General features: G+C 39.7%; 1 protein-coding gene across 4 annotated transcripts in view; it reads right to left on the bottom strand.

The window, feature by feature from the left end:
• Positions 1-14,342, bottom strand: part of bicd1a (bicaudal D homolog 1a) — a 113,965-nt gene that overhangs the window by 36,553 nt on the left and 63,070 nt on the right. For all 4 annotated transcript variants that reach the window (XM_061970164.2, XM_061970166.2, XM_061970165.2 and 1 more), the window contains 2 exons: positions 13,835-13,987; positions 9,155-9,661 (listed from right to left, as the gene is read on the bottom strand). In XM_061970164.2, the coding sequence (XP_061826148.1) occupies positions 9,155-9,661; positions 13,835-13,987 (660 nt within the window). The remainder of the gene's footprint in view (positions 1-9,154; positions 9,662-13,834; positions 13,988-14,342) is intronic.

Raw genomic sequence — 14,342 nt, forward strand, 5'->3', positions numbered from 1 at the left:
CGGAAGAGTTAGTGCTGCAAAGGATTCTGGGTATTTGTTCTGTTGTGTTTATGTTGTGTTACGGTGCGGATGTTCTCCCGAAATGTGTTTGTCATTCTTGTTTGGTGTGGATTCACAGTGTGGCGTATTTTTCTAACAGTGTTAAAGTTTTTTATACTGGCACCATCAGTGTAACCTGTATCGTTGTTGATGAAGTAAGCGGTGCTTTCGCTCGTGTATGCGTACAGAAACCGCACATATCTTGTGGCTGGGTCTGACCGATGTTAGAATGGATGAAAAGCGGACGTGACGATAGCTCGTAGAGTACGTTAAAGGTTAATTTGTTTAACCTTGGCCCGCGGCTTTGTTCAGTTCTAAATTTTGGCCCATTCTGTATTTGAGTTTGACACCCCTGCTGTAGATCATAACACACACCACCACTCTCCTGTGTGCTCTATTGCAGCGGCCAAGCGGAAACTGTGTCTTTATATTTCAAGTTTTGGGCACTCCATGCACTCCTTTTTCAATGTTCACAAGTTTCATCTTTATTAATTGAATCAACAGAATGTAAAGCTTTTTTTCCAAATCAAATTAATCGATTTAATCAATTCATCTTTGCAGCACTAAACTTTTGCATCAATCTATGTCGTCTGCCATCTCGTATCCCCCTCCATTAGCTGTATTCAAAATGATTATTTCATTTACTTCTATTTTCAAGTTGTATAAACATTCAAAGACTTTTCAATTTAACAGAGCTGTTTACATTATTTATACATATTCATATTGTTTATTGTAACCTACTGCATGTTTATAAACTTCGCAACTTAAGCTGTTTTGCAACTGTATAGTGAGCCTCAACTCTGAGCTGAATAACTAAAGTAACATTTGAAGTTACGAAATACTTTTGGAAGTGGGCACACACCACATGGACAACAGTAATGGGGTCTCATCTATAAAACTGTGCATTAAATTCTGACTGAAAGTGAATGAAACTGTGTTCTTTATTAGATCACACACCATTGGTGGAAAACAGCACGCAACTTAATGGCCCTGTTTTGTGCGTACACAAGCTTTATAAACGAGACCCCCAGTCATTACTGCAACAGTGAACATGGCCTTTTTCAACTATCCATCCATCCATCCATCTTCTTCCGCTTATCCGAGGTCGGGTCGCGGGGGCAGCAGCCTAAGCAGGAAAGCAGCCTAAGCAGGGAAGCCCAGACTTTCCTCTCCCCAGCCACTTCTTCCAGCTCTTCCCGGGGGATCCCGAGGCGTTCCCAGGCCAGGAGACATAGTCTTCCCAACGTGTCCTTGGTCTTCCCCGTGGCCTCCTACCGGTTGGACGTGCCCTAAACACCTCCCTAGGGAGGCGTTCGGGTGGCATCCTGACCAGATGCCCGAACCACCTCATCTGGCTCCTCTCGATGTGGAGGAGCAGCGGCTTTACTTTGAGCTCCTCCCGGATGGCAGAGCTTCTCACCCTATCTCTAAGGGAGAGACCCGCCACCCGGCGGAGGAAACTCATTTCGGCCGCTTGTACCCGTGATATTGTCCTTTCGGTCATAACCCAAAGCTCATGACCATAGGGGAGGATGGGAACGTAGATCGACCGGTAAATTGAGAGCTTTGCCTTCCGGCTCAGCTCCTTCTTCACCACAACGGATCGATACAGCGTCCGCATTACTGAAGACGCCGCACCGATCCGCCTGTCGATCTCACGATCCACTCTTCCCTCACTCGTGAGCAAGACTCCGAGGTACTTGAACTCCTCCACTTGGGGCAGGGTCTCCTCCCCAACCTGGAGATGGCATTCCACCCTTTTCCGGGCGAGAACCATGGACTCGGACTTGGAGGTGCTGATTCTCATCCCAGTCGCTTCACACTCGGCTGCGAACCGATCCAGTGAGAGCTAAAGATCCTGGCCAGATGAAGCGATCAGGACCACATCATCTGCAAAAAGCAGAGACCGAATCCTGCAGCCACCAAACAGGATCCCCTCAACGCCTTGACTGCACCTAGAAATTCTGTCCATAAAAGTTATGAACAGAATCGGTGACAAAGGGCAGCCTTGGCGGAGTCCAACCCTCACTGGAAACGTGTCCGACTTACTGCCGGCAATGCGGACCAAGCTCTGACACTGATCGTACAGGGAGCGGACCAACTACCAACTACTGCATAACAATATGTACCCTTATGCACAGACCTTCTATACAATTTATTGAGTGTGGGAATTTGTGTCCAATTATCTGGAAGAATATTTGTGATCTTGGAGGTCACTGATGATGGACCATGGCTTTATTATCGGTAATCTTTGCCTTAAACTACCGTATTTTTCGGACTATAAGGCGCACTTAAAATCCTTTCATTTTCTCAAATATCGACAGTGCGCCTTTATAACCCGGTGCGCCTAATGTACGGCAATTCTGGTTGTGCTTATCGACCTCGAAGCAATTTTATTTGGTACATGGTGTAATGATAAGTGTGACCAGTAGATGGCAGTCATACATAAGAGATACATGTAAACTGCAAGATGACGCCAGTAAACACCAAAACTTTAAATGAGAATATAGAACATTACACACGGCGCTCAAAAATCTGTCAAAATGTTTTTAGTACGACTTCGGTAAGCTATGAAGCCGCACCGTTTGATGGATTGTCGGCGCATTAAACATATGAGTATTATTATGGTGCGTGTATAAGGAGCGCATATTAGCAGAGATATTAATAGGCGTTTTGTTTCGTGATATTATGCACAACCAACTTTTTTTTACCTTCTGGTACCTGCTGATGTGTATTTGGGATCTGCATAAATCCTTAAAATGTGTGCACGTCCGCCTTTGTAGTCCGTGACGACACTGTAGTCATACGCTTCTTCTATTTCTCTACCTTCTTATGTGGCATTCATCTTCCGCTGTTGCCATTTCTAATATAAAGTAGCGTAAAGTTCTGTCAGTAGACTAGCTATCAAAGCGCTAAAAACTGTAGTGGGTTTACATAATTCACCCACAGAACTTTAGTTATTAGAGAGTTCCGGTCGGACGTTTTTTCACGGGACACATTTCCGGCGTTGATGTTGCATTATTAAACCACGGATGAGAAGATGCTGCTCCGTTATTGATTTAAGTAAAGTCTGAATGTCATTTAAACAGTTAGCTCCGTCTTTTGACACTTCTTCCACTCCGTCCTTGCACGCAACAAAGATGACGGGGAGAAGACGCTGTTGAAGTTGAGCCACGTAGGTAAGACCGCCCACAAAACGGTGCATCCTGAAGAGACGCTTAGAAAGCTACTTGAAAATGGTCTGTAAAACATAATCTATGCAACACTTTCACCAAAAAAACACCATCACATGTTATGTAGACAAGATAGTGTTTTAAATTTAGAAAAAAATCATTATATGACCCCTTTAATGCGCCTTTTGTATGAAAATAGACCTGAAAAGACCCACTCATCGCCAGTGTGCCTTTTAATCCGGTGCGCCCTATGGTCTGAAAAATACGGTATATGTATCCTTTGTAGGAATGTCCGATAATGGCTTTTTGCCGATATCCGATATTCCGATATTGTCCAACTCTTTAATTACAGCCGATATCAACCGATATATACAGTCGTGGAATTAACACATTATTATGCTTAATTTGGACAACCAGGTATGGTGAAGATAAGGTACTTTTAAAAAAAATTAATAAAATAAAATAAGATAAATAAATTAAAAAAAAATTCTTGAATAAAAAAGAAAGTAAAACAATATAAAAACAGTTACATTGAAACTAGTAATGAATGAAAATGAGTAAAATTAACTGTTAAAGGTTAGTACTATTAGTGGACCAGCAGCACGCACAATCATGTGTGCTTACGGACTGTATCCCTTGCAGACTGTATTGATATATATTGATATATAATGTAGGAACCAGAATATTAATAACAGAAAGAAACAACCCTTTTGTGTGAATGAGTGTAAATGGGGGAGGGAGGTTTTTTGGGTTGGTGCACTAATTGTAAGTGTATCTTGTGTTTTTTATGTTGATTTAATAAAAAATAAATAAATAAATAAATAAATACATTTAAAAAAAGATACCGATAATAAAAAAAACGATACGGATAATTTCCGATATTAAATTTTAACGCATTTATCGACATCTCTAATCCTATGCCATTGTCGATTTATTCTTTAATTTAATCTCTTTGCTATTTATGCCATTGACAATAAAGGATTGAATATTGATTAAAGCTGAATACATGAAATGGTAAGCAAAATGTTTTAATTCATTATTTTATTGATATGTGTTTTTCAATGCTGCGATATAAGAAAACTTATTTTTGTTATCATTGGGAATAGCTTTCCATGTTGTTGGCATACTTCTTGACTGAAAATGTGTTTGTGCGGTGTCTCTGTGTCCTGCGGGTTTATTTATCACACTGACAGGCGCCCCCATGGCCCGCACACATGCATCGCAACTGTCTTCTCGGCTGCCGCTGCACTCTTTGCATCAACGTGGCAATAAAGAACAAATGCCAACGTTGCTTATATAACATCATCGAACAGACATTTACAATCACGCCAAGAATAACCCAAACAGCTTGAGGGAATTCGGGCAGCATTCGAAATATTACAACGCTGGGTCGCTGCTGCGATATCAACTTGCATTAGAATAAAAATCCTTTTAGGTTCTTTGCTTCTGTCAAAAATGGTTAATTATTACAGGCAATTATGTGGCTTAAAGCTTCAGTACCTGCATATGTTTTCTTTGTAGCAGATGAGACAGCAACATATAAACAATACTTATTATTCAAGAAAGTCTGTGCAGTTAATGAATACGTTATGATTATCTTCAGACCTAAAAGGTTTACAATTTCAACAAAATGGCAGTCAATCAACAGTCTAAAGCTGATTATGTTGGACCTTGGAGGTTCTACTGTAGTTTTTAACCACCTATCGCCATCCTTTCCCTGCGGTTTGGTGCAGTCGAGTCCTTTGCCTTCAAGTTATCAATAAAACAGTGAACATGAACATAGTGAGCATGATTGGTATTATCTCATTGTAAAAAAAGAAGAAATAAAATAAAAATAAAATACATTTCCCGATGAATTCTGGCGAGCAACTGTCAGGTTCTGTCGGTCTTGAACCCCAAGATGCGGAGATGACTTTAATGTCAAAAAGGAAATAGTAAAACAGGGACACAGGAAAACAATAATCGAGCCCTGACTGTAGGGCGAGGCAAGCATAAATAGCAGCCTGATTGGCAACTGCAACCAGGTGTGCCAGGCGGCCAATCAGGGACAGGCGAGGGAAACGAGCGCTCATGGAGACATGCAGGAAGTGGAACTAAAATAAGAGCGCCGACAGGAAATAAACATAAACTAAGGAAACATAAGACGTGAATGTGACAGATCGTCACAGCAACAAGTGGTTATGCAAACATTGATACCGTCTTTTCTGGACCATAGGGCACACCGGATTATAGGGCGCATTAAAGGGGTTATATTATGATTTTTTTCTAAATTGAAAACACTTCCTTGTGGTCTACATAACATGCAATGGTGGTTCTTTGGTCAAAATGTTGCATGGATTATGTTTTACAGATCATCTTCAAGTCGCTTCCTGACAGTCACTTCAGGATGCGCCGTTTTGTGGGCGGTCTTATTTACGTGGCTCACCTTCGACAGCGTCTTCTCCCCGTCATCTTTGTTGTAGCGGTGTAGCGTGCAAGGACGGGAGTGGAAATAGTGTCAATAGATGGAACTAACCGTTTTAATGACATTCAGACTTTACTTCAGTCAACAACGGAGAAGCATGTGTCCCGTGAAAAACCGTCCAACCGGAACGCTCTAATAACTAAAGCTCCTTGGGTGAATATTGTAAACTCACTATACTGGTAGTTTTTAGCGCTTCTATAGCAAAATATAAGTTAGAACTTTACGCTACTTTATATTAGAAATGGCAACAGCAAAAGGTGAATGCCACATTACAAGAAGAGAAGAGATAAAAAGAAGAAGATTATTGACTACAGCATCGGTACTAACTACAATGGCGGTCCAAGGGGATATCGGCGGCTCCCAGGGGTTCCTTCCCACCACATTGCCAGAAAAACATTCACTATTCTCCCCCACTATTTTGATAGTGGGAGATAGCATAACTAGAAATACACACTTTTTCAAAAACAGTTCTTAGTTGAACTCTGATTACCGTATTTTTCAGAGTATAAGTCGCACCGGAGTATAAGTCGCATCTGCCGAAAATGCATAATGAAGAAGGAAAAAAACATATATAAGTCGCACTGGAGTACCGGTATAAGTCGCATTTTTGGGGGGAAATTTATTTGATAAAACCCAACACCAAGAATATACATTTGAAAGGCAATTTAAAATAAATAAAGAATAGTGAACAACAGGCTGAATAAGTGTACGTTATATGAGGCATAAATAACCAACCGAGAACGTGCCTGGTATGTTAACATAACATATTATGGTAAGACTCATTCAAATAACTATAACAAATAGAACATGCTATACGTTTACCAAACAATCTGTCACTCCTAATTGCTAAATCCCATGAAATCTTATACGTCTAGTCTCTTACGTGAATGAGATAAATAATATTATTTGATATTTTACTTTAATGTGTTAATAATTTCACACATAAGTCGCTCCTGAGTATAAGTCGCACCCCCGGCCAAACTATGAAAAAAACTGCGACTTATAGTCCGAAAAATACGGTATGTATTTGTTACAATTTTTTTAATTCTTCGCAAATTACTTTTTTCGCCTTAACTTGCTCTACGAGCTTTAGCAACCAGCCTTTCTTCTTCGGTAACTTGGCTCATTGTCCTTATTAGATTGAATGGGATAGCAAGACGCCAATCAGAACTGACCAAAACCGTTTTGGAAGTCCTCGTTAGTCTTCTGGAAGAGGTAAACACTGTACATTATTATTACATTACTTAATAAAACCATAGTACTGTAGTTGTTTGTAGTACATTATATTAAATAGTTTTTCCAAACACAATTAATCTAAGTTTGTTTTTCTTTTCAAAAGACATGTTACATGTTTAAATTGTGCCGTTTTGAGGGGCCAAGCAGAGATTAAATTGATTTATATTAATTTCAATAGGCGATGCTTTGAGTCACAATCTCAGTCACTGAGCCAATTGAACTCGTAAGTTGAAGTACTACCGGACTACTGATTTTGACATAACAAATCTACCTTTGCAAAACACATGAGAGATTATGAAAAAGTTAATAATTTTGTCATAACGTCGACATAAAAAGACCGATTTTTCGTACAAACAACCCTTTTGGATGTCAAATTTTATGTCAACCAAAGCGGTCATTCATGTACGGTATGTTGACGCTGACTTCAGCGGGCACATTTCAGGATAAAAACAAGGTTAACCAAGACTTGATAAGGAAACCAGGTCAACTTACACTTAAACAGGTCTCAAACTGGGGCTCTATCTAGTAGTATCCCAAATAATCACTTAGTTATGTGCAATTAACTTTATTAGTATTCATATTTTTTATTTTCCTATATTCAAACACAATGTTATTGTTCAAACTGTTACATTAGCCATATGTAATAATTTCATGTCAAGTCATCATTAAATGGCCCTGATATGTCAAAAGACATTAATACATCATGTTCTTTTCGAATACCTCTATAACTGATAACAGCAGTTCAGCTGGGATATGCTCATTTCAAAATTAGATTTACAGCCCCGAAATCTTGTTGTTTTCATTTCGATGTCCCGCCCTCCACCACTTATTAGAAATTAGAATTAGAAAGTCAGTGAGTGTGTCACATCCAGGTTGCCAGTTACGCACCGCCCTCTTCGTCTGGCTATGGCCACTGGTAAAGTTACTAAACATGTCAGACCTTAGTAAATCTAAAAGGCGTCGTTACGATTCTCAACTCATTCATGACAAAGCCAGGAACAAAACGAGGCTTTGTATTGGGGATACGTTTGAAAGATGGAGACGATTGAAGGCGGAGAAGATTTTTTGCATCTGACGACAAACTTGCTAATTTCCTCCTTGATAGGTAAGTCAGGCATTTACATTTTCTTATTACTTGTAATACATGGAAATTTACATTTCGTATGTAAACTATATTGTCCAATAGAGTCTATGATCTTGTCTAACAAAGCTAGTATGTTCGTGCAACGAATGCTTAGTGTGATGGTGCTCAGCTCCTAGTGTAATGCTTAACAAGCTAGCCCGGCCAATGACACATCGACATATAGGCTAACAGTGGAAAATAGGCCCGTTATGACAGGACAAAATATATTTTCGACAAATAAAACCTACGTGGATACGGGTAGAGTCAGTACCTATTTCGTTCTCAATACGCTGATATGCTGAGGAAATGGGTTCCAACATTAGCACGGCTGTCATCATGCCAATGTGAACTGTATGGAGACAGCCAAATCACATGATAAAATAATTTCTCATTCGTGTTTGCATATTGTGGACTACATGTACCAAGTTATATGGCAATCTGAAACGTTTGAAACAGTAGCCTATAGGTATACCTTGGAAAAATGTCTCCTCTTTAGTTTTGGGCGTACCTTAGGCTGCTATGCATGCTCTACTTATTTTCACCAGTATAACCATTTCTAGCGTTGGTTGTAGTTTGTTTTAGTCTTTGTTTTCTGATAGTACTGACAATAACCATATGATTGCCATTTGTTGTGATTTTGTACGCAGGCATGACGTACTTCTTCATGAAAATTGCCTAATTTCTGTGTAAAGTGTGTTGGTTAGAGATTTGTTATTGACAAAACGCTTGTCTATTCAGCTATCAGGGTCCCAGCACCTCAACCCCTAGTAAGAGGCAGTGGAAGTTTGAAGTTCCTTGGAGTAGCCCAGTCGATCGAGCTGGATTCGGCTAAGTATCTGACAACCTCAGTCAGGGAGAGAGGGAGGGGACTACAGAATTTTGACCATGATTGTAGTATCATTTCTGGCCACATTATTACATACTGTATGGCTCCTTTAAATATACTTGTTCAATAAAACCTCTGCCTTGTTTTTAATGAATCCCTAGGCTACTGTATTTTAATGTTGGTCATTATGGTGGTACTTGGTGAAAAAAGTTTGAGAACCACTGCACTGGGTTATGGAACACTTAGTCATTGTTGATTGTCTTTTACAAGGAAATCTCTTTTTTTCCACTGACCTGTATTAGCTGCTGTTTCAGCTTCTGCATCTCAGACAGGTTGAGCTCACTGAACAGATCTGGCACCGGGAGCAGACCTTCGCTTTTTCGACCTGGTCGGTAGTCTCCGTTCAATTTTGTCAACACGGCGCCTTTGTGGAGGTGGCCGTTGTGCCGATTGCAGTCCTCATTGTTGCCGTTGGCAGTAGGAATGGGGCCGTTGGTGCTGCCGTTGGCGCCACCACTTCCATTGGCCTCCTCCGGGAACTTGAGGCCTTCAACACCGGTGACAGTGAGGGCAATATGGGCGCCCGCTCCGTAGACGCTGTCACTCAGGCTGAGGTGGTGGGACAGCTCCTTTCTCAGATTGTTCTTATGCTCACGCTCATTCTTCAAGGCATCCAAAGCCTCCTCCAGTTGTCCCGCAGAGATTTCTTTCAGTCGCAAGGCGTCTTCAAGCTGGCTGTTCAGAAGAACCGTCTCCTCCTCCAGCACCTTTATCTCATGTTTGAGACCCTCATACTCCACCTGAAAACACATACCTCTTTTAGAACAAGCAATTTAAAATACTTTAATCTGTTAAGGGAAGACAATGATATTGCATGTGGAAACAAAGATTTAGCAGAGAGCATTTTGCCTTTGCAGAATTCCAGTGATGATAATAGTGTAAATGCTTAACCACGGCAACATCACAACATTAGTGACACAAACAATTTTTAAACGACATTATTGAAACGCTGTATCAATAACGTTACAAAGACAATGATGCTCTGTATTGTACAGAGAGGTGTACTTTTTGACTGCAGTGTAGAATTGCACGCTATCATACTGATTCGAGTTTTTTGGTTACCTAATTTGGCCACACCAGTGTCAAAATATTACAAACTATCAGTATGATGCAGTGCAGTTCTATACTCAGGGTTGGCGGGTCGATCTAAATATCGATAGTATCGATACCAAGGGTAACATCAGTATGGAATGAGATCTATATTTTTCAGTTCTCTTGTATGTTTATTTCCATGAAAATGTTTGTGTTGTTTGATATTTTTATAGTTATACAATTTTATGCTGTTGGGCAGGCCTGGGCAATTATTTTGACTCGGGGGGGGGGGGGGGGGGGGGGGGCTAAATTTTGAGAATAAAATGTCTGGGGGCTGGTATATCTGATTTTTAGGAACACTAATACAAAACCTCACAATAATGTCTGATTGAAAGTTAAAAATCTTATGACAGACCGCCTTAAAAAACAGAATGGAATTTACTGAATGAGACACCCAGAATGTAAATCAAAATAAAGAATGTGGGATTTACAATATTAACAATGAATGATAAAACACTGAATATTGACAACATATGAACGTCACACCCCCTCTCGATCGACAATTTTACAATCCAGCGGAACGCAACAAAAATGCAACAAACAGCGAAATATGAACGTGAAGGGAAAAAAAAAACCCCACCTACAATCTGATACATCTGATACATCACTAAGCTTTAGAACTTTGTTGTAAAAATCTCCTTCCGCGTCTGTCCCTGAAACCCGCATTTCAGGCTGGCCGCTCTGGAAACACTCTTCTCCCCACCCACACTGCTTGGTGCCTCGTCTGAGCTGCTGTGACTGAGATTACCATAGTAACTAATTAGATTACCATAGTAACTAATATATCATACAAAAGCGCAGACTCCAACCATTGAAATACTTACGGTAATTAGAAAACATCACTGCACATCATAATGGCAACTACAGTTTCGATCTTCAAGATTTAAAAAATTATTTAGGAATGTCCGGAGGGCCAGATTAAAAAGATTAACGGAACGCATGTGGCCCATGGGCCTTAATTTGCCCAGGACTGCTTTTGGGAATAGGTAATGAAACACAGGATTTGAAAGAGAGTCAACAGTAGTTTTTTGCTTTTATTTTCCTATTTTGCACTGTTGACTTTATTATCTCCTAAACGACTGCATTTAATGAAAATTAATCATTGTAATATGTAGTTGACATTGTTTCATTGCCTTTTCTTGTTATATATTGTATACTTATTATTGTTATATATTTCTATTCTATTGGTATGACATTAAAGATCTTTAAATTGTTCACAAATAAGTTGGCTAACATATTTGTCCTGTTGTTTATAGTCATGATCAACAAATTAACATACAATTATCTTGATCATCAAGTATTGTACAAAAGTAGTGGTATCAGTATCATAAATACTGACCCTCCCGACAAACACATGCGGTTGTTTAGGGACACAACAACAACTACGGGGACCCACGTGATCATCGCTGTGGTCGTCGTGTTTTGCAGGTATTTGCTTGCTCTATTTTGATGGATTGCATCGCCTCATGGATACAATTATACTTTGCCTTTGTTAAACTAATGTATATGTAATGTAAAAAAAAAAAATTACAATCATGATGAAAACATACGACAATAGAATTATTTCTTCATTATTGGCCCTGCGATGAGGTGGCGACTTGTCCAGGGTGTACCCCGCCTTCCGCCCGATTGTAGCTGAGATAGGCTCCAGAGCCCCCCGCGACCCCGAAGGGAATAAGCGGTAGAAAATGGATGGATGGATGGATATTGGTTTAATTGTACAGAAAATATGGCTTGGTCGTCGCCAACATTGCAAGTCAATTGTTGTATTTGTGAATATAGGGGGCAGATATCAGTTTTTTACTTATTTCTGCTCCTTTTCATTCATCCATCCATCCATTTTCTACCGCTTATTCCCTTTGGGGTCGCGGGGGGCGCTGGAGCCTATCTCAGCTACAATCGGGTGGAAGGCGGGGTACACCCTGGACAAGTCGCCACCTCATCACAGGGCCAACACACAGATCATATTTTACTTTAATGTAATGTTGATTGATTTTTTATTCTAATCCTTTGTTTGATTTTTTTTAGCTGAAATAGGCTCCAGGAGCCCCCACGACCCCAAAAGGGACAAGCGGTAGAAAATGGATGGATGGATGGATGGAAATAAATTAACTGAACTTTTATTCAGAGTCAACATGTTCTTTGTAATAATTTTTAATTTAGCTTAGCAGCACAGCTGCCACGTCCATTCCAGGCTATAAAGCTAACTAATTTAGCATTGCTTCGAACGTGACAGATTTCTAAAACAACCATACTATTCCAGTTTGTATTGTAGCCAAACTTTTTACTCAAAGATATGGAGTCTAAAAAACAGTTTTTCATTGTTTTGTCACACATGGGGGTCGCAGCTTGCTGCGGGGTTGTTCTTCCAATGCAAAGAGACGGCTCCGGACGACAGCGTGAAGGTAGGCTAGGATTTATTAACATAAATCACGCACTACCACAAACATAAACAATACAACAAAAAAAAGGCAAGCGTGCCTAAAACACAAGTGAGGCTAATCTTTAGCAGAAGCTATGGCATGGACTAGGGAAACTTACTTGGTCAGAGCAAGACATAAACCGGTGTGACATAAAGACAATGCAGGCAGAACGAGTGATGAACAAAGGTAGGCTTAAATAACAGTGACATGATTGGTGACAGGTGTGTGTGAGTCCGAACGTGAAACAGGTGCGTGACGTGACAGGTGAAAACTAATGGTTGCTATGGTGACAAAACAAACAAAAGTGCACAAAACCGAACATGACTAAAACAAAACATGATCACACAGACATGACATGTTTTTGCCAATTTATTGGATTTTGTGAACCTATTCAATTAATGCCGAAGCAGCTTCACTGCAGTAGGATATATTAAACACTTTTCTTTCCACTTGGACCTTTTAACCTATTTTTTTTCACATTTTCATACATAAACTTAAGACATTATCTGGAACATAAACACATGACAAATATACACAGTATGAACACCTTGGATCGAACGGAATTGTAGTCTCCATAGTATTCTTTTTGTGTATTGTTCATACATATTTACAAATCTTTACATAACTTGTGAACAATTAACATTATAATATTTCTCAATATCTCTTTATAAATGAAATTGAACTACATTTGTGTAGTCTATTTCATGCACACACTCAGGCTTCCATAGCAAAATATACTTCTGGTCGCGGAAAATAATACTGTAAATTAATTGGATGTAGTAAATTAATTTACGCAGAGTAGAATTTATTTATTATAAATAGATTAATAAAGAAGAAAGCCCTTTAGAAATAACACCCACAGCCACTTTTAAAAGAAGCAAACTTTAAAGCCAATGTATTCACATGTACTCACTGCAGTCAGAGTAATATTAAAGACCGAAATGGGACCACAAACTTAATCTTAATTTGGGCCACAAAAAATATAGCACTTGCCCTGCCTATTTCTACATAGTATCAGACCCATACTGTAATGTGCAGTATGGCCTGCTCATGATGTCCGTCTATCTTCATGCATCATCCTTGAATGAAAAATGATGAAGATGACAAAAAATTGTGTCTATAAAAATCAGGTGGTGCTATTTAGCACCTCTTACAGTGACCGGAAGCAAAATGTGGACACAACAACAGTAGAATAATAACAATGTGATCACATACTGGAATTATACAGGGCAGAATGTGATAATTGGTATACAAAAAAAGTGAGCAATTTTCAAATAAGAATGTGTGCATTGCCTTTTATATTAAAGTTGAACACGACAGACGTACTAGATATACTGTATGTATAGTATATTTTGAGTCAAATCCTTCGTTCAGGTATTACATGGCCTCAGCACTGACCTGGCTCTGCTTAAGCGTAGAGACTAGTTTCTGCAAGGTGATGTTCTCTTCCTCCAGCTCCGTGTAATCCTGGAGAAGCCGGGTCTCTCGGAATTTATACTCCTTGATCTCCTCCCGCATCCTGCTCCTCTGGAGCTCCAGCATGTCATTACTCTGAGGCACAGGAAGAGACAAAAGGGACACTTTATATCGGTCTGTAGTGGAGTACACACTGTCATTGAAAAGTACAGTAACCGAGTTCTGTTTGCATATACCTTTTGAATGGACACAATTTTGACAGAAAACAATAATAAAGTCATCTCAACAAGCATTCACAATAATCAGAATCAGAAGTACTTTATTAATCCCCGAGGGGAAATTAAGATTTTCAGCACAATCCCATTCATTAAAAAAAGGGAGACAGAACAGGATCGCTGACGGGCCTGCCAACTTCCGGCGCCCCTTACAAAAAAGGTGAGAAACAGGTAAATGCTGGGGGGTTGAGTAAAAAGAAACAAATATTCAGTCT

This window comes from Nerophis lumbriciformis, linkage group LG10, assembly GCF_033978685.3.
Source record: "Nerophis lumbriciformis linkage group LG10, RoL_Nlum_v2.1, whole genome shotgun sequence".
Taxonomy (NCBI): Eukaryota; Metazoa; Chordata; class Actinopteri; order Syngnathiformes; family Syngnathidae; genus Nerophis; species Nerophis lumbriciformis.